The sequence below is a fragment of the Gouania willdenowi genome, chromosome 18 (assembly GCF_900634775.1).
Source record: "Gouania willdenowi chromosome 18, fGouWil2.1, whole genome shotgun sequence".
NCBI classification, from domain to species: domain Eukaryota; kingdom Metazoa; phylum Chordata; class Actinopteri; order Blenniiformes; family Gobiesocidae; genus Gouania; species Gouania willdenowi.
The window spans coordinates 10590763-10613267 of record NC_041061.1 but is presented as its reverse complement, the minus strand read 5'-3'; the positions used below and the strand labels follow the sequence as shown (position 1 = coordinate 10613267).

At 37.8% G+C, this 22505-nt stretch overlaps 1 protein-coding gene across 1 annotated transcript in view; it reads right to left on the bottom strand.

Annotated features, from left to right (window-relative positions):
• The window catches only part of arap2 (ArfGAP with RhoGAP domain, ankyrin repeat and PH domain 2), a 168139-nt gene that overhangs the window by 61238 nt on the left and 84396 nt on the right, over positions 1-22505 (bottom strand). The window contains exons 15-16 of the mRNA XM_028475240.1: positions 13699-13824; positions 1945-2089 (exon numbers count right to left, since the gene is read on the bottom strand). Of these exons, the coding sequence (XP_028331041.1) occupies positions 1945-2089; positions 13699-13824 (271 nt within the window). The remainder of the gene's footprint in view (positions 1-1944; positions 2090-13698; positions 13825-22505) is intronic.

Sequence of the window (22505 nt, the reverse complement as noted above, 5' to 3'; positions counted from 1 at the left end):
CCAATTTAGTGATGGGGGGGGTGTGTCCATTTTCATGCGTCCTTATTTTTCTTCCATTTTCAGCTTCCAATATCCCAAGAACGACATCACATAGGAAACTGAAATTTGGTGTAGTTATTCAGCCACACCTACTCTCTCAGAATATACAAAATATCTGCTATACAGTACATTCTATCTGGTGGAAAATTGGATAAAAGTTTGTCAGAGTTTGGGCCTCAGCAAACATGTTCGAGCACAAAACTCAGACAATTGTATTTTCCAATTTTTAGAAGCTGGCATGTCCACCACATATTTCTGTATATTCTGAGAGAGTCGGTGAAACTGTGTTACTATACCAAATATTGGAAGGTGAAAAAGGAAGAAAAATAAAGAAGAGCAAAAATAAACAGTGTTATTCAAATCAAACTAAAAATTTACAGTGTGACCACTGAATAATCACAAAAACAATTGGTAAAAAAATTCAGAATTGGGTCATTTGTGAAATGACGCGATTGCTTTAAACCGATCTTTGTACAAGTTTAGCATCTGTTGCGCTACCAACACAGAAGAAGCGTTTAGTTCAGTCCAGGATGACTTTAGGAAAAGATCTTCTGGTTTGCATCACAAGTACTTTGTGTTCCACAGAATAAGTTAAGTGTAGTTTGGTTTTTCTTTCTCTTCGTCTTCGGGGTGTAAATGTAATCTCTAATCAAAAACCGTTAATGCATCAGGTTAAAGTCAGACAAAACTACAACAAATGTTCTTTAAACTTGTATTTTCAAATGCATTTCTGCACCAATACACCTGCAAACATGAAATGTATGTGAAGGTCAGCATCTGTGTAATAATATTTAATAATAATCATGTTTTGACCACGAGGTACAGAAGTGGATTAGGGCCAATTTTGATGGAGAACATTTTTTTGGGCAAATCAAGAATAAAGTTGAAATGTTGAGAATAAGGTTGAAATTTCTAGAATAAAATTAATATTTAATATAGTGACAAAAGTCGATGGTTTGTCAATAAAATCTACGGAAGCTGACGAGGGACAATTCACCATATGAGAACAAACGTGGCCGTCTTTTAGCTCATAAACACAGCATTGTAATCTATTTAAGGACTGTTTAGAAGGAAAAACCAGGTTAAGTTTAGAAGAGGTGGAGCATTCAGTCTGTCTGTGGCTATTGAGGAGCTACGGAAACAGATCACGATTGTATTTTGAGTTTATTTTCGACATTGAGACTTTAATCTCGGCGTTATATTTCAATTTTATTCTCAACATTTTGACTTTATTCTTGATTTTCCCAATCAGAATTGGCTCTAATCTGCTTCCGTAACCAGGCACTCAGTTATCGTGATACTTTTCGCTAGTGTGATGAACTAAGTGGACCAGTCGAAGACGAACACTGTGTACAGAGTCACATGTACAAGCTGCCTCAACAAGACGCAATGTCCTTTGACGAAAATACATCTGGTACAACCACACCAGTCACTGACTGATTCAACAGGCCGTGACTCACTCAGATCATATTCTTTCTCCAACATGTATGGTTATGCATCTTCTCCATAATCCAATAACCGACTGTTGCCTGGCAACATGTGTGACTTTGTGTTTTAAAAAGTGCTTTTATGCTTGTAGGTATATACATTTTATACATTCATTATGTTCTGAACTGTAGGTTAAAACAAAGGGTTTTTGTTGTTCTGAAGGTGTGTGTGTGTGTGTGTGTGTGTGTGTGTGTGTGTGTGTGTGTGTGTGTGTGTGTGTGTGTGTGTGTGTGTGTGTGTTTCAACCAGTAGAAAATGCTGTGAACACCTGTTTATGCATGACAAAAAAAAAAAAAAAAAAAATACCATCATACACCGTGAAACCATTAGCATTTTGAAATGACCGTGATATACATTTTTGGTGATACCGCCCAGCTCTAGCTACAATTTATTGATGGAAACTGTGTGAGTTCATACCCGGCCACGGTCATTGTCTCTGTGTTGCTAACAGCCAGGCTAACAACGTCAGCAACTTCCAACCGGCCAATGGCTGAAGGGCTTCGCTCACTCTCGTAGTAGCTGAGGAAACCGCCTTCCAACGTACACCAGCGGCGTGTCAGGTCTGTAAAGGACACAATAACCAAGTCAGACTCAATGAAGCTGAAGCTCAACACATTTGTGATTTACAAAGACATTTACTCAATACTCTTAAAGTTCTAATCTATAAAATACTGTTGATTTTAATGAGTAACTGTTGAACTAAATATTGAAGTGTGAATTTATTTTGTAAAGTTGAGTGTAATAGGGTTCTAGAAGACATGGGGAAAAGGCAGCCCAGGGGTTTGGGTTAGGGTTAACCCTAACCCTAGCCTTCACACAAATTGTCTGCGGCCCCTAAGGTAAACGCAAAAAAAAGACAGAAAAATACATAAAACAGCAGCAAAAATACACAAAGTGGCTCCAAAACCAAAATACGACAACTAAAACGCACAAAATGTAACGCAAAAAACACACAAGATGACAATAAAAATATGCAAAATAATGGAAAAACATATAAAATGACGAAGAAATACTCAAATGTACTCGCAAAACATTAAAAACTAGAACAAAAATACACAAAATTTACAAAACTACAATTAAAATGTACAAACAAAGAAAAATATGCAAAATGATTCTGTAAACACACTAAATGATGAAACACACAAACATTTGGTTGTTTTGGAAATACACATTGTGTCACAAAATGACAGAAAAACACATAAAATGACAACAAAAATACACAATATGACCCCCAAAACACACAAAATGACAACAACAAACACTCAAAATTAGTCGCAAAACACACAAGATCATATAAACAAATAAAACGAGAGAAAAATATATAAAAATGGTAACAAAAACACAAACTCTTTGTTCATTCCTATACGTATTAATGTTGTGATTGATCGTTATTCTAAATGCTGACACAAATATTGATAATGTGGCCCGTGGATCAGACCATCACATTTTTGTGGCCTCCGCTGTGATAACACAATCAGCTGGATAAATAGTTTAATATAAGTGGTTTTTGGAATGCAAATGGAGTCCATAGGGGTATGAAAAGATACTGCATACAGTGCAGAGAAATATGACTCAAACTTAGTTCCAGTTTTCAAATGTACATTTATTAGAAAGGTTAACCAACGATAACATTTAAAATACATTTGTAGGAATAGTTTATTCAAAGAAGTTAGTGACGTTTTGTGTTTCTACTGCATGTTCTTTCCAGAATCAGAAAAGCCATTTAATTAGCCTCCAGTTCAAGTGCATCCTTTAGGAACAATTATTAATTCTCTAAGCCTAATTGAAGCAGATACTAGTCTTAGCACAATTGGTTTAGCTAGCATGATTCAGCTTGTGGCCAGTTCTTTAGTTTTATCTTGTAATAAATTGAAGACAACCAGACGAACGCATCGACGCATCACATGTGACGCCAAATGTTTAAGTTAATACCCTTGAAAAGTTCATTTGACGAGAATCTTTTGGTGAAAGAACAATTGTGGTACCTTTGAAACTTCCAGTCCAGGCGGAATTAGCAAAAAAAAAAAAAAGAAAAAGGAAGCCGTAGTGAATACAGTCACCCAAACCCACACATACAATCAAATCCATTACACATTACACTCCAGGTGTGAAGAGAATTTGATCAACAGACATAATCTCAGTGGAAAAAAATCTTGAGATGCACACATTGTCTTTCATGGCGGTCCCGCGACGCGATTTACATAGCCAATGAGCATGAAGTTCATGAAAACATACCTAATTTTGGATTTTCAAAGTCACTGTGCCATCTGCTTTTTTTGTTCTGCCACAAACACACACACACACACACACACACACACAACCAACAGCAAACCACCCCATACCCCCTGTCGCTTGCAACTCCAAAGTTTCCACTGTATTCATCTCATGAATATGCTAATCGTGCATTCCTCTGCCAAACCGAGTGGTGATGCCTTTTTGAAGGAACAGATATAGTTCCAATAAAAAGGAAGTGTCTACAACTGGCTGTTAAAAGAAGGAGGAAGTGGAAAACATGGGATAGAGCGATGTCGGCTTTGATCTATTCACCCCGTTGCCACCATTTGCCAAACTCTTTTGTAGGATCCTTCCGACTTCTCCTTTCATAAATTCACTAATAGAAGAAAAAAAAAAAAACGCCTGCTAAAACAATACAAAGAAAAAGCCTAAAAATGACTAACATCAATTCTCCCACATTGGCGTTTAAAAGAAACCCTGTTCCCCTGACCCCCGCGTCTTTTTCAGAGAAAAAAAAGAAGATCCATCCTTTATTTGAACACGACCGCCTGCGTAGCACTTTTGTTTGCGTGCATGAATGTGTGTCAGAAAAGACGGCGCGTGGTATTTAAAGCCATTAACAATCCAATTTATGACAGGACATAGCGTCGTCATGGCAACGGAAACAACTCGTTATGCACTTCACTTTCAAATGTTTTCCTGAATCACGGAGCTTTCTGCGAGAGAGAAAATGTCATGTCCATCATTTCACAACAGTGGATAGTTAAGTTCTTCTTCTTCTTCTTCTTCTTCTTCTTCTTCTTCTTCTTCTTCTTCTTCTTCTTCTTCTTCTTCTTCTTCTTCTTCTTCTTCTTCTTCTTCTTCTTCTTCTTCTTCTTCTTCTTCTTCTACTTCTTCTTCTTCTTCTTCTTCTTCTTGTAATTTCACATCCATTCAGCATTTTTACCTTTGATAGGGCAGTGGCTGGAACATTTCCTTTGTACCGTGTAAAGCCGACACACACACATCTACCTATAATGCACGTTTGATTTTCTAACTGCTCGAGATAGAGAGAAAAAAAAACCCTCTAATGGTCGACCTGTCAACAAAAAAAAAAATCTCCATTATTACAGATTTTCTGCAGGACTTGAAGGTAGACCTCAGCATTTAGTCATGAACTGAATGGATTCTAGAGAATTTACTTCCTGAAATACAAATACTTCATTTTAATTTTTTATTTATTGAAACAAAATCGATCGGAGATATATGTTTTAGGACAATATCACGCACGTACACGCCATTTTTCTCCATAAACAGGTGGTTGAATTCATAACTTCATTTGCTGAAACCGGAAAAGGTTTTTTTCGTTGCAGTGAAACTTGTGGCTGAATCTCGTGCTATGTAATCCTGCGGAATGTCAGTGTGAGGTTCCACTCACAGAACTGAAGCATAAAAGAATAAAATTAATAATGACTGTTAATCCAATTAACCCTATTGGGAACCGATACGCGACACAAAGCTCACGATAACGATTATCTCACAATATGACAATACTGTGATTATCAATATATTGGTCAGAAATCAATCTACGATAATCTATGACATAACAATAAAAAAAAAGATTAAGTGAAAAAATACAATTATTATTTTATATCTGAAAGACAATAAATTGAAAATGTGTCCTATGAACAGTGACACTATTTTAGTGAAACATTTCTGTAAATAAGTGTCAACATACCAATGTAAACAAATAAGTATCTCCAATAGTGCTTTCTGTAAACAAAGAATAGGGTCTTTCTTCCCAGTGACACCAGTATAGTGCAATATTCCAGTAAACAATATATTGGTTCCTTCAACAAACAGTGGCAACATTTCTGTGAAAACCTACCTGCACATTTTAGTGAAAAAGCAGAAAAGGTTTTGAAATAAAAAAAAAAAAAATAAATCGATAGCGCGAGCATATCGATAATCAATCGTGAGAAAAAATATGACGATATATCTCCGTATCGAGATATCATCACACTCCTACTATTAAGTAGTGCTGTTAAAATGAATCCATTTAAAAAAAATAAAAAAATAAAAAATAAAACATTCACGCAAATTAACGTAGATTTGTTTACTTCCAGTGTTAAGTGACACCCTGGCCTTTGGTCGGGTTGCAGCTAAACCCAGAGACATAGAGCAGGCGAATATCGCGCAACGATGAGGGACGGAACATTCGGTGGAAAGTTTTACTTGAAAAAGCTCCCACAGAAGTTGCACAGAGGCTAGACTAGAACATGGTGAGTCTAAAAGAGCTGTGATCAATGGTACTTATGCCACGAAGGAAATCTCCTTTTGGTTTAAACGGTGAGAACAAGATTTGGAAGCAGGCAACGAAGACACAAGCAAACCGTAGAAGAAGCTTAATCACCTTGAATGTAACCACGTTGTAAGTGTAGAACACAGTCCTATTCCACCATGAAACGGGCTTCATCAATACTGCACATCACCCAATCCCAAGCCTTTTTCTTTTGTCTGTGATTGAGCATTCCCTGTAGGTGGGACACCACCACCACCAGCTTCTTACACAAGAACCATCACAATATGGGGAACAATACCGCTTGATTTACAATCAAGCAGCTGCGTCCATTGCCAGCTGTTACACACACAACAAATGCCCCGTGGCCCATCCGTTCTCTGCGGGGGTCCACAACCAGCCGCCAGAGACAAACACTGACGGAAACCAACCGTGGGTTCATGCCTCTATAAGCTAAATTGTGCCAATTAGCTTCTACGCAAAGAGAGTTCCCCGCTTTGCTTTTTCCTGGGGAGAAAGAATAAAAAAGAAAAGGCCTCCTTCCTTCCTTTTTATTCTGCTTCCTCGTATTGCAGCAGGTTACAGAATGTGCACGAGTACAGAAAGTTCATTAGGCTAATCAAGTCATCAGTGTTGCAGCTGAACTGTCTTCTTCGTGCATTGTAGGATTTCTCATTAAAACATCACGAAAGTTTAGACTCTGACTCTAAAAAGCTCTTTTTTTTCCCCCAAACGTGTTTATTTTCTTTATCAACGTCGCACAAACACCATGAAAATAGCTTTACAGTACTCATTTCCCCACTCCTTTCCCCTCTACTGCTCACTCCAGCGCTAATCTTCTGCCTATCTCGCTATCAGACTAAAATATCTGTGATGAAGACATCTGCTGGACAGCTTGTCAGAGGGGTGGGAATGGAAAAGGAGAAACTGAGAAGATCTGAACGATCCGTCTGTGCCAGAATTACAGCACACTTCATTACAGGCAGAAATAGACAGATATGAGATGTGGCATAAGATAAAGTGAAAGGGGGGAGAAGAGAAAGAAAAAAAAAAAAGATGTTTTCGCCTGATGTATTTCTGGCTGCAGTGGCTCTGCTCGCTCATTAAGGGAAGTGGACACAGCAGCAACAGCAGCAGCAACAGACATAAACTGCAACACAGTACATGAGATTAAGGAAAATGATTGACTTTCATATTTCATAACTCCAAACCAAAAAAAATCATGCACGTTGAGTTCTTGGACGATCATTTCACAATTTGGCCAAATATTTTTTTTTTAATTCAACCCATAGGGTTTGTGGATTAAAGCAGAAATGTGATATCAGTGATATCAGCCATAGTTAAGATCTACATGGGCTGAATTTTGGTTTATTAGCACGTGACGAGTACAAAAATACAGCCAATCGGGGTCCTGCATTTCATTACAATCCCTCCTTCTTTATTTGCATTAGGTCTACTAGTACTACTAGTTAATTGTTTAGCTTTTCTAGTACTACTAGTTGACTAAAAACAGTCTGATGGTACATTACAGGCTGATAAGGGGGCGGGGAAAGCTGGCTTTTGGTCCAGCAGATGACTGAGGATGGACATTAGCTTTGGCTGCAATTTTTTTTTTTTTTTTAGCCTCTTCTTGTTTTTAATATGCATTGTCCCTTGAATAAATAAACAAATCAAATCAAATCTAGGCTTGCCATTGGCAATTACAACCAATCGGTGAACTGCATTTGGTTATAATACCTCTGACTTTATTTGCATTAGGCCTACTATTACTACTAGTGAATATTTTGGCTCTACTAGTACCTTTAGTGTACTAAAAACAGTCTACTCGTACATTGTATGCTAATAAGGGGGTAGGGAAAACTAATTCAGGCTTGCCATTGGGAATTACAACCAATCAGGGAGCTGTGTTTGGTTATCATCCCTCGACTACTACTAAATCTTCATTAGTACTTCTAGTGGACTAAAAACAATCTGCTAGTACAACACAGGCTAATAAGAGGGCGGGGAAAAGTAAATTCATACATACTATTGCCTTTAAAAAACATGACAACCAATCAGGGTCCTGGATTTGGTCATAATCCCTCCTACTTTATTTGCATTAGGTCTACGAGTACAACTAGAGAATCTTTCGGCTTTGCCAGTACTGCTAGTGGACTAAAAACCATCTACTAGTACATTACGGGCTAATAAGGGGGCGGGGAAAAGCTAATTCTAGCTTGCCATTGGATTTTGAAAATATTACAGCCAATCAGGGAGCTGGATTTGGTTACAATCCCTCCTACTTCATTTGCATTAGGTTTATAAGTACTATTAGTTAATTTCTTGGGTTTACTAATACTTCTCGTTGACAAAACAAGTCTACTAGTTCTACAAGTGAGATTTTAGAGTGTAATAGTAGTACAAAAATTTGGTTCTACAAGTAAAGGTTTTTGGCACACTAATGCACGAGGAGACCTTACTAGTAAAGAAAAATTGTCAAGTTAAGCTTTGAGTTTTAACTAGTAACATACTTAAAGTCTACCAGTACTACTAGTAACACCAAATTGTCTACAATTTTCTTTAGACGATTGTTTACTAGTACTACTCGTATACAGTAGTCCCTCGTTTATCGCAGAGGTTACGTTCTAAAAATAACCTGCAATAGGAGAAATCCGCCAAGCAGTCAGCTTCATCTTTTACAATTATTATACATGTTTTAAGGCTGTAAAACCCCTCACCACACACTTTACACACTTTTCTCAGACAGGAATTAACAATTCTCTCCTGTTTAAACACGCTCAAAGTTCAAACCTTCGTAGATTTTAAAACATAAACCTGTTTTCAAACATGCAGCACTTCAGAGTCACACAGCTAGCGATCAGATATTGATGCCCAACGCATTCAGAGTCTTTGTTGACGATGACGTCAGGCCGCCAACACGGACACCGGTCTGTTCACCCATTCAACCATGGAGTAGAAGCTGTGTGACCACATGGCGCTGTATGACACGGCCTTTATAACCGGGACCGGACTAGGAAGGATTACTCATGAATGTGAATTAGAGAGGAGGTGGTAGTAGCAGGAAAAAGTTATCTCTGTAGCACTGAGCTGGGATAGCATTAGCCGCTAATCACACCAGCTTTTTTCACTGGTAGTTTATATTAATGAGAGGAGAAAAAGGAGCGCAGCTCCTCGCTTCAGCAGGCAGTGAAACTCACCCAGTTGGATGTGTCGCTGGTGGGTGAACGCAGCATTAGCCAATCAGGAGGCAGTACACAATGCACGTTCATATGCTGTAAAAAAAAATGCATGCAAAATTGCACTGTGAAAAAAAATCCGCGAAACACAGAGGCCGCAAGGGACTACTGTACTCAAAATCACACTAGTAGTACCTGTAGACTGTTTCTAGTCAACTAAAAGTACTAGTAAAGCCAAAATATGTACAAGTGGAGCTAATGCAAATAAAGTAGGAGGTTGTAATATTTCCAAAAGCCATTTGTAAGCCTTAAATAACTTCCTACCCACTTCCTTCTTACCATATGTGTACTTGTACTACGAGTGACACTTTTTGCTTCACTAGCAAACCAAAGTACATGTACTCGAACAGCTTTCCATATGGGACAGTTTATATTACCTTAATTAAAACATGACTCTACTCTTTACTCTGTTTTTCAATCTATGTCCCTTTTGGCTTGTTCTCCATCAACAAACAGCATCGCTGATGTAACAAAGATTAAACTAATTAGGATTTGAGGGTGCAATTTCCCTGCTGCCACTCACCATGTCAGACAGGAACATCTTCACTCTTTGGTTACTCACAAAATACACACTTGTCCAAACTCCCAAGTGGTTCTATGCTGGAGGAAGAAATGCTGCTGCCAATATGATTTCTTCTTCTTTCTACTTTCAGGAACATGGTTTTAGTAAATAAAAGATTCCTTTCCTCATGGTGGAAATCTGTGTCAATACTTTTACAAAAACCACCCACATATTAAGTAATATCTCACTCTGAATTCCCGCTCCATTAGTGGAAGTCAATAGGAATTATCCTTTGCCAAAAACATAAAATAAAGCAAAGTTTAAAACCCCGTGGCAGAGTGCTTTTATCAAGTCCCGAGCACAAACCATGAATTATTAAGAACTCTGCTTCATCTACGGACCGTCAAACCATTAGCCTGAGAGCCAAAGTCAACCTGGAGCACGTTCAAAAATACTTCATCCTGCCATGTTGGTCAAGCCCCGCCCATCCATGCTTGTGTTCAGAAAGGACTGCGTTTTCAATCGTATTCCTGTGATTTTTTTGTAAAATGTGGAACACAAAAAAGGTGTTTGTCAGCTGAAATATAACAAGCACTTATCAGGGAGGTGAGAAATAACAAACAGTCACTGAAATGACCTCCAAACAGAATACAGACATTTGGCTTTAATGCCTTAAGTACTTAGCCATTACTGAATGCAAGTCAAACAGAAATCTCTGCTTGCTGGCAACGTTTTCACTTTGTTGTACATGGGAAATAATCTCGAATAAATCAGACTCTCTCAAATGATCAAAGCAAACAACAAGCAACAACAACTACCTGTGAGCTAATACGGCTGCACTGATGGTTGGAATAACAAACACTCCGGCTCTTACTGGTTATTATGAGATTTCATCTGTGTGCTAATAGGCTGGATGTTCCAAACACAATGAAATGTTTACTTTGATACATGTACAAATTATCAGCTGCCGGGTTGACGATATTAAAAGAAAATGGAAGGAAATTACGGAATTATCTGAATGGAAAATGGAAATAGTTCCATCACACGGATACCCTCCCCGACATGTTATGGGAGACTTTCACGCATTTTCATCATATTATCCCCACAAAACAGGTGGTTAAATGTGTAGCAAGTAGTGTTGGGACGATACATTAGGTTTACCACACGATAGTTCAGGGGCCAATTATGGAGCAGTTTATCTTAAGGGGGCCACAAACTTTAGATGGGAAAATTAGTAATTGAATCATTATTGTGCTCTAGTTTGCACTTCCACATATAGGCAAGGCAAGGCAAATTTATTTATATAGCGCATTTCATACTCAAGGCAACTCAATGTGCTTTACATGATAAAACATTCAATTGTTTAAAATCAATAAGAACATTTAAAATCATCAGTAAAATCAATTAAAATCTTCAGTAAAATCATCATTACATCAACAACATGACTAAAAATCTCTCTCTCAATCATATGCAGTAGAGAAAAAAAGTGCCTTTAACTTTGATTTAAAAATGTTCACGTGATGCTGACTTCAGCTCCGCTGGCAGTTTGTTCCACTTCTTTGCAGCATAACAACTAAAAGCAGCATCACCATGTTTACTGTGAGCTCTGGGCTCCACTATCTGACCTGTGTCCATAGATCTGAGAGACCTGCTGGGTTCATACCTGACTAACATGTCACTGATGTATTCTGGACCAAACCCATTCACAGATTTATACACCAGCAGCAGAACTTTAAAGTCTATTCTGAGGCTGACTGGGAGCCAGTGTAAAGACTTTAAAACTGGAGTAATGTGCTCTGACCTCTTTGTTCTGGTTAAGACCCGAGCTGCAGCGTTCTGAACCAGCTGTAGCTGTTTGATGCTCTTTTGGGGGATATAAATAAATGATAAAATATGTATGGCACTGATAATATCAAAGCAATAAGTGAAGAATATCGGTCCCTGCGGGATCGTCACTTTCAATTTTTTGATTAATTTGGGGAAATTTTATGAAAATTGCAGGATTTTGGAAAAATTGAGAGTTCTTTTCACAATTTGAGATGATAAATGACTGCCATCATGTGATATATGCGTGGGGAAAATGCGTGCCCTGCCAATACTGGGGAGTTTCATTGAATTTGTGTGTTAATTTGGAGATACTGTATCTATAACTGAATTAGTTGGAAATTCACAGTGATTTAAGCTTTCTCTGACTTTTTTGCTTTCTGCTGGGGGCCGAACTGGATGCTCTTGAGTTAAACACGTACACAATAGATAATAATGAGCTTGCGATAATGATACGATACAAAATAGCAGTTGGAAAAATAACCAATGCTCTTATTTGACCTTACCTCTGGACATACTTGCAACTTACTGTGGGTGTGACCTTTTCAACTCAATAGGAAGAAAAAAAAAAATGAAAAACAAACCAAAACAATCTGGTGTGTAGTACTGTAGATAATGGGGATTTGTTTTTGTCTGCCCCCCACCCCCTCGTACCCTTGACGATGCATTTGTGAGGCTTTAATATCTTGTCGCACCTTTAGTAGCAAGTGGTTGAAAGACAAACTTATTTTCGTGAATGGCTCGGAATCGTGTGCTCCAAAATTTGACGAGGAAATTGGATCTTGTGGGATTTTGCATGATTTAAGCAGAACATTTCAACATCTGAAGCAATATTTAAATGAATCCACGGCTATTAAGAACTTTTAGCATGATTTTAGGATAGTAAGTACATCAAACACGGGAAGAAGCAGTCTTAAAGAGAAACTAATTGTACGTTTGTACATGAGGCCTTATTCATCTGCTCACATTACTTACTCTCCAGTGATAAAACAAAGTACAATTTACAATTGGATATTAGTGACATAGTTTACAGTTTAGATACGCTAAATCTAATCTAATCTTAATGTTATCAATTTTTACCCATCTTTTCTGCTAATACGAGACCGTCACTTTACCAAGATGTAGCTTTTTATTCCCCTTACATTTCATTGAGGCATTGTCACACCTATCCAGGCCCAATAATATAAAACCTACTATCACCAGTATAACCCAAACCTATGAAATTTAAAGCAAAGTGCCATTACATTAGAGTTATCCTTTAACGAACGCTCTAACAATGAATTCCATTTGTGCGGATAATGAGATTTTCAAAGGATACTTGAGTTTTTTTTTTTTTTTTTTTACTCTCCTATTCCCTCCAAGGGGCAATTTCCCAGACCTCAGCCCTCTTCATTAACCAGCTGGTACAGCCACCAATGGGAGTACAGCAGTGTGGGCTGAAGGAAATGGAGATGGATGTCTTGCTCAAAGATGGAAGGAATTTCAGCCCATGCAAGCGCCCAGGTAGTGTTTCTCCTCAACGTCACCAGCACCTCTACTTCTAAATCCCACTCCTCCACCTCCCCAATAACCCACTCCCATCCCCCGTCCCCGGAGGCGATCTCAAAGCTGGCTCCTTCTCCTAATTACCCATGGGCCCCGGAAATGCTCCAGCTGTTTGGTGTAGTGGGACCACCGCGGAGCAGAGGGGGCAGCATCACAGGAGAAGTTTGGGTAGAAAATAGTCTGATTAAAAGTTTACAACTGCTTTGGAGACAATAGATGAAGAACTGAGAAGTTGCTGAGGTGCATTCAAAGTTACTGTACCGTCCGAACTATTTTGTCTGACTCCACTTTGCCGCGTGTTGTCAAGCATCCTGTTGTCTGACAGGAAATCCCAGAGGAATGAAGCGGAACACATTTGAAAGACAGATTCATTGATCGCTTTGACTGGATTGTTTGCTGTACGGATTAAACGATTGGCAGATTCGACAACTGACAGGCCGACTCTTGATTGATCCATCAGCCCCAAACTGTAGAAGACCTCTGATAAACACGCTGTATAAATTGCTTACAAATGGATTGCCGATGGGTTTCAAAGCTGAATACGTTCTTACCGTCTTTTCCGCGTCGATCTGAAGTCGACCTGGCAGGGCCAGAGTAGATGTAGAGGAAGCCATCCATGAAAGGCAATGCGTCAGAAAGTGAGGCGTGCTCCGACCACTGCTCTCGACTTGAAAAATCTACAAGAAAATAGACCCAATGAATTAGAAACAATATGGCCTTACCCTTTTTATGCTTTGGGCTTTCTCAAAGAAAATTTGTTTTTCTACCATTGTAAGGGTCACCAAGGTTCTCTTTTCATGTTTTCCCAATGGAGAAAGTGAAAGTTGGCCTTTTTCATCAAGAAATGCTTCATAAAACTCAGAAACTTTCACATTTATTAAAGCAAATTGATGAAATATTTTGTAGAATTGAGAGGTTGAATCTCATTTAACGCTGATACTAACATAAAAATATCGAGCTATTATTATAATGAAGTTGCTTTAGTATTGAAAATTAACAGAGTTTTTATTTTTACTTTTAATTAGTTAAACATTTTGATCAACAAACAAGCTGAATCATTTTAAGCTCTGGACATCCAGACCAAGTAAAGCAAAAGTGTTCTTCTTCGTTGGTGGACGTGTCAGCAAGTTGTTATTCATCGCTTGCAATCTCGACTGTTTTTATCCCAAATAGTCAATATTAAATTGTTAATTATTGTTCAGAGTCTGCTGGCTCTACTCCTATGTCTAGGTCTTAACAGGCGCTAGCCGTGGGTACACCTTGGATGGGGGTGGCAGTCCATCGCAGGGTAAAAAACCACCACAAACTCTCATTCACTCCTACAGGTAAACTAGAGACTCCTATTAACCGGAGTACATGGAGGAAACCTATGCAAATGGCATAAAGACAGGAATTGAACCACTACACCACCATGGAACCAGGCACATCGGGCATATCTCCTTTCCATTCACAAACAATCAGCAAATGTTGCAGATTTGAGACTTTCACCAAAATGTACACTTTTGTACACTCTTGAGTCTTTAAAATAAATAAATAACTGTTAAACCTTTGAAAACCATCTCGTGCCATATTTTTTGGTCAATTGAAAGCAACTTGCTACGATCCACACACATTTTTTGATCGATCAAAAGTTGAGCCTACAGTGCCTTCAAGTATTTCACTGTAAACAGTAATTAAATATACTTACAGATTTTTGATAAACACATTCTCAATGTTCGTTTTAAAAAGGAGTCTTGGTAGATGTTTGGAAAATATCACAACTTTATCTCCAAAACTGAATTATTTCATAGCATTTTGATGTGAATAGTTGGAGTCAATGCAAAAATGACATTTTCAAACATCCAACATCCATCCATCAATAAACCATTACCAACAGACGACCAATATCTCCATGTTGTTCTCATGCAATATGTGTATTTTAGACAAATCTGCTGTTTAAACACCAACAGCTGCTATCTTGTTTTTGCCTAAAACTGCCTGGCCCCGGCCATTGCTGCGCAGCAGCTACATATATTTTAGTAATCATTGTGTTGACTACTCAGTAGTCAAAGTAAATGTGAACCATTATGTTGTCTGGATGGCTGATATCCCATAATGCCGCAGTAAACACATTTCAATTTAGCAGAAGTGGAAATAAATTTAGATTTGGGAGCATTAATCACAGATTGGAGTTTTCTCACCAGCTGCTGCTGCTGCTGCTCATATTGATGCACCGTTAAAAAGGTCGTCCTTCAGCCAAAGAATGTGGATTGTCCAACAAGACTGAAGTGCCATTACGTCACTTAAGTGCACTTAAGCAAGAAGCCGACATGCTAACAGTTCAATGATTACTATCATTGAACCAAAGCTCTGACCTCCACATTAAGAGTATTTCCTATAGGCATGAGTGAAGGAGACCCTTCTCTTCCTGCAGGTAGAGAGGAAAACACCATTATAGAAGCAGCTGTTGATGTGGCCATCACTTTGTCACATGGTTCCTCTCCCGCAAAGTCAATGAGAAGTTGTTCCGAGACCTTTTCAAAGCGGACCTTTCTGTAAACGTGGCTATAAAAGTCCACTTTTACAATCTTTGTCCATTTAAATTACAAGTTTTTCCTATCCACCAGCTCTTTACCCTCACTCACCCTTTTTATCCGAGCTTCAACAGCTCCCCCTCACCCCCTTCACCCTTATCGTTCTCAAATTCAATTAGCTGCAATTCTGGGGTTCAATTTTCTCTTCAATATCTTTTTTCAGATTTTTATCTTCGCTACCTCCAGCTCTCTCATCAAATAAGGTAAAAGGGCTTTAATTAAAACCGCTTTTAATTGAAGTGACATTTCCAACCTTTCTCCAGCAACACATCTCAGGGCAAAGTAAGAAAAAAGACGGGCAGATAATTCAAGCCCACAACCCATTCTCAATATGTCTGCTCTGACTGTGGACCTATTATGTCAAACTTAAACGAGTATATCCAAATGTGCATTCATATGTTTCACGAGAATAATTCATTTCTTATTACATCATTGAATAGATGTACCAAGTAACAGAAATCACCTCTAAAGTCTGTTGTTACAAATCAGCAGGAAAGTTTCAACATAAGAGTAAATCTAAGAAATATGACCAAATAATGGTTAGAGTAAAGCTTTATAAATCATGAAATTAATTACTTTTCAATCACTTTTTTTTGTTGTGTGCATGTTAACATCAATTGTGTTTTCTGTATTACCAATAAAGTGGACGTGTATAATTAATGTTAAATACAATCCATTGGGAGTGGCAATAAACACTGATGCTTTTAAAGAACATTGACATTTTTGTTCAAAAACTGTACAGGTCTGGTTCTCATGTTGTTGTGTGGTTTTACAGTATAATAAAAACCAATCAAATGTGATCTTATGATGGTCTCATGGACAAGACAGTGGGAATCCGACTCAACCTTTTTTTGATAGATTTTCCCCTTTATTTTGATTTATGAAGCTTTTCTCCACATATTATTCACTATCGTTCTACTTGTTAATAGTTAATACTTGTTCTGATGTTTCAGAAGCTGTTATTGTGAGTTCTTGCAGCAAATAAAGACCTTTTGCTGGGATCTGGGTAGTTGTCCTGGCTCTATCTATTGAGCAACTCCTAGGTTTGTAGCTAGCTGCTTTCACACCGGTTTAGCACCAGACTCGGTCCGAATGGACGGAGGACAGGTGGTAATTTTATCACCTTGGTTTGGCTCGGGTTGCGTTCATAGCGCAACTTCTGATCCGCTCCAAACAGCCTCTGGTGCAGTTGCATGAGCTAACCACTTGAAAGCGGCGTTACTAGAGTAGCGACTTCTCTAGGCAGAGAAACAGAAACCCGAACTAGAGAATCTCAATGATAGGTCAAAGCATGCAATTAAGAACGCGCAGAAACTTCTGTCTTCTCCCTGTTCTGTCACGACATTCAGCAATGGAGCAGCAACAAGTTGCCGTGCTTTTGATGCCCTGTTTTGTGATGTTTCCGGTTCTTCCTGACCACCCACAATGCCGTGCACTTGACGTCACCACCAAAACTTCCTGTTTTTTGTCCGTGCCGAGCACGCATTGTGTTCACAGCATTCCTAATCACTCTCTACTTCGATTGGAGATGCTCCAAGACCGACAGAAACAATCGCTCTAGACTTTGTTTGCGTGTGGAGGACTATCAGAGCAAACAAATCCTTGCGGGTTTTAAACGTTCTAAGGTCCGTCGGTATGAATGCAGCCTAAATATCGCGTCAAAGTTGCTAAGTTGGCAAACCTGAACCGGGATCATTTGACAACAGAAAACATACGTTTTTGTTTCCGTATCACTACGAGGATGTATTAAATTAAAGGCCATTTACAAAACAAAAGATTACTTCATTATCGTCTCCTGACATGTTTTGACTGCCAACTGTCAGTCTTCCTCAGAGGTGATTGCTTTGATGTGTCCCTATGAGTTCTTTCATAAGGAAAGCGTCAAAGCATTTACTGATGAATGAATGTGTCCTTATGAGTTATTTTGCTTTTGTCTGAAATAAATAAAAATAAAAAAAGCAGCGAGCTACAAATCTAGGAACTTGTTTTGGGAAAAGTTGCTGGATAAATAAAGCCAGGTCAGCTACCAAACTGAATAAATATTAGTATTCCATAATTCCAGGTGTTAAAAAAAAAGAGAAGGAAAGTAACTGAATATTAAAGGTTAAGGTGAGATGATCATTAAACAACACTATTACACTATTGTACTGGAAACTAAAGCCAGCATTAGTGTACCTGACATAAACCACACGCAGTAAGGTTACAGAAAGGCTAAACAGGAGAAGTGTGAAAAGCATTGTTCATCCTTTTTTATTAGCCACACAGAAAACCTGCTGAATAACTGTTTTATGCAACGTGGGACTGTGAGGCGTTAAGAATGCCAGGCTGCCAATGATATCACTTCCTTCCCTCCAAAAAACCCACAAAGTGTCTTTTTAAAGTCAGCTGAATGATGTCGACGATGCAGTACGGCTTGGTTTTGTTTTGGTTTTTTGTCAGGCAGAGGCCTACTGGGTGAAGGAAACAACCGTCATCAAACACAATTTGCATGTTTGCGTTGTTCTGCTTACAGTTTGGGCATTAGCTTAAGATATTCAGCGTGAAATCGCCGGCAGGGGTTTTTTCGCTGTAAGACATCAGGAAAAAGTGAATTTCATGGAGCTTGGCATCTCGTAAATAGTTCCCCCGGTGGAAGATTTTTTTTTTTTTTTACAGAAAATCGTGACCATCCACGTTAAATATGAATATCTTCAAGCCAGTATCGCCATTGAAACTTTTCTATGGGGGAGGGAGGTGAATATGTACGGAATTATTCACCTCGCTTGCTTTATAACCACAACTCTTAAGTTTTCTCTCTGTCCCTTTTCTGTGCTTAAATGCAAGATCTGTTGTTCGAAGTGCCACAGAAAAAGCATCACCCACAGCTTGTGTGCAAAGAAAACTCTTAATACAATCCTTCTTCATGTTGTCTGGGCTTTTCAGAGGACCTTCGCACTTTGCGCTATGACTCAAAACTCATTTTAAGCCGCTGTCGGGAGGTGCTTTCAGGTTAGGAATCTTACACACTCACAGTGTGCAACCTGTCCAATGCCCCGGGCCAAACAAGCTGCCAGACGTTCCCTTTAGGGAGCAAATATTGCAGTTATGTCTGAAGACACGACGGTGACAAAGAAACGCTCGCGCTGCTTTGCATCAAGCGGCTCCGCATACAAGCAACTGTTAACGCTGCATCTTTTCTTAGTAGTTTGTTGCACAGCTTCCATAAATTAGGCAAGTTGTGACTTTTAATGTTGTTTGCAAAGTGATCTCACACTGTAGAGAGGAGGTGATACATACAGACACTCACTGCCTTCAGAAAGGCCTGAGAACTCAAATCAGTGTGATATGAAATAAGTAATGATAGTTTAAAGCTGCATTTTATAAACTGTGCCTGTATTTTATTCAAAAGTATAAAATAAATCACAAAAAACATATATAAAATGACAACCGTAACACAGGAAAAAATATGAGTAAAAGCACACAAAAATAACCAATGATTGCGCAAAACAACTAAAATATAAAATGATTACAAAAATACACGAAATGAATCAAAAACACAAAAATACAGTAATATACACTGAAGGACCCAAAAAATAGCAAAAACATATATAAAATGACAACGAAATATAAAAAAAATTCACCAAAAAACAGACGAGACAACTAAAAGGACAAAAAATAAACAGATAATTGTGCTAAATTACAACAAAAATACACAAAAGGTTTCAAAAACATAAAAAAATACAGATTTATACACTCATGACAACAAAAATAACAGAAGTACACTGAACCACTCAATAATATTAAAACATACAGAAATACTAATTGAAAAATAACAAAAATAAATAAAAAGACAACAAAAATACACAAAATGACTCAAAATGTACATAAATGTATGAAGGACAAAAAAATGTCAAAAACATTTTTAAAAATGCCAACAAAAATACACAAAAGTAACCCAAAAAAAAAAACAAAAAACAGACAAGATAACTAGAAATGCACAAAAATGACAGAAGTAAACAAAATGATAATAAAAACCCACAAAATTATATAAAAAAATAACTTAGAAAATTACAAAAAACAACATAAAACCCATTTCACAAAAATAGTTTAAAAAATACAAAAAAATCAAACAAAAGCTGCACAAGACAACAAAAAATACACACAAATAATAACAATGTCAAATGAAAAAAAAAAAAAATAATAATAATAATACACCAATTAGCTCAAAAAACAATGCACAACGACTACACAAATAATAGAAAAGTAAACACACAGAAACATTCTGTTCTTTTAGATTGGGCATCATTCTAAATGCTGACATGAACATTGCTAAATGTGGCCCTTGGATCAGACGTTTATAATTTTTGTGGCCCACCCGTGCTCTCTATTCACTAACTTGATATGTTATAAACAACTTCAGCAGTATCTCTTTGCATAATCACCATTATGTCTTTGAGCCATTGACGTTTAGCACTGGTTTCAGTTCAAAAACAAGCACGGGGCCAAAAACTGGCAACAAGCCCAACTGGCATGTGGAGCTCAGTCGCTCATTCGGCACACCTGCAACATCTGCGAACCAATTACCAGCTTGTCTTTCCAGCTTAATGGGGACCGGAGGAAAAAGGCACAGTGGGGACGAGTCTCAAGACGTGTGTTATTGCAACCAAAACGCTCGTCTGTGTCATGTGATTAAAGAAATTCTGGTGATTGATGCTTAAACAGTGCTAAACGCTAACACCTGACAATAAAGCAGCTAACAGCACTAAACACAGGCCGACACTATGACTTTTACCAACCATAGTCTGATTTATGCTAGTTAATTAGCTTTATTGCCAATAGAGTGACAGATATGTCAAAAAGATGTTCACTTCTGGAACAAAGCATGAACACTGGGATCTACACAAGCAAACCAATGGTTCACACTCAAAATCAAGAAATCCAAGATGTCCACCGTACGTTTTGCCAATTTGGATATTTTGTCATAACTTGGGTTCTATTTGGCACTGAAGCATGATCTCAGTGGAAAATTATAGGTTTTCGGGATCATGGAATTCAATATCTTAAAATACCGGAAATTGTGCTCGGAGCAAAGATCCAAGATGGCCGCCATCGTTTTGCCTGCTTGTTGGTCGTGTGGGTTTGCAGAGTCATTTTTTATGTTTTTGTATATTTTTCTGAGCAATTTTGTGTACTACCATTGTCATTTTGTTCATTTTTGGAGTAGTTTTGTGCGTTTTTGGAGTATTTTCTGTGTTTTTCTCTTGTCTTTTACTGTATTTTTCTGCAGTGTTGTAATTGTTTGTATTTTTTGTTTTGTGTATTTTTCTGTCATTTTGTACGTTTACTTTGGGGGCCGCATAAATCAAGACCGAGGGACACATGTGGGCCCCGGTCCCCCAGTTGCCTATGTCTGTGCTATTGTATTCACAGTGGAAAAAAGTCTTGAATTCAGTTGTTCATTGTTACAAATTAAATACATTAAAATCTGTTACCCTTTATGAACACCTGGATAATATAGCATTTATTATAGATATAACGTGTAAATAAAATGTTTTAAGATAAAACAAAATAAATAAATTAAAAAAAAAATTTAATTTAAAAAACTTGAAAATGTTAACTATAAAACTAAGGGACCTTCCTAACAGGAAAAAAGCTCAAACTACCAAAATGTTGCATCTTTTTACGCTGTGACATCATCTTCAAAGACCTTAAAAGCAACCAGCTCAATTTTAAAATGTAAGGAGTAAAACGTTTCAAAAATTAAGGAGTAAAAATTAAAAAATAAATACTCAAGTAAGCTATGGATACCAGAAAAAAACTGCTATTATTTGTACTTTGTTACTTGTCACCTCTGAATTCCAGTAAACATAGTGAAATCCCGCAGCGTCCCAAGGTGCAATGGGGCTAGCAGGTTGGGTGAGGCGTGCTTAAGCTAATGATGTAGCCACGCTCTGCTATCAGTGGACGTCCTAACACTGGAGCTACAAATGAGCTGCTGTAGAGGGAATAAACAGTGGAACAGAGAGTTCCGAGTTGTCTTTCATTGATTTTAACCAGGGGAAATAGAAAAAGGGAGGGTCTTGTCCTATTTTTACTGACTTACACCAACTGGGGAGTGCAGTCCACTCAGTGGAGCGAAGCCGAGCCATTGTTTTCTGCACTCGGCGCTAGCCCAATTTAGATTGTGAGTTTGTTGTGGGTGGGAAGTCTTTGGGGGGTATCTGATTGTTTATCGCTGTATTCAACTTTTCTCATTGTTTTGTTGTGATTTGGAGGAGAAAAAAAAAAAGACTTTGTCACAGTTTATTCTAATGAGATGCACACTGGTAAGTTAAGCTGTTGGCAATAATCATGTGTACTCAACAGAAAAAAAAGAGCACCCATAGAGCAGATAACCTCGGTCTAATGCACAAAACTGCTCCAAAACACACAATATAAAAACAACACACAAAAAGAAAAACACAAAAAGTCCACAAAAAATGTCAAAATTACACAAAAGTCCACAAAATGTTAATAGAAAGACAAAACTACACCAAACACACATAAGACAACTTGAAAAAACTAAAATAACAAAATCATATCAGAAAATGACAAAAAAACAAAACAAATAATGACTCATTACACACCAAATGACAAAAAAAATACACAATATTACTCCACAAATACAGAAAATTAACAAAAAAATGGGAGAATCTACAAAAAAACAGTTTTTAAAAAGCTAAAACACAAAACAGTACAAAAATGGCACATGACACATAATACAAAATGACAACTTAAACATAACATTCAGATTGGTCATTATTCTC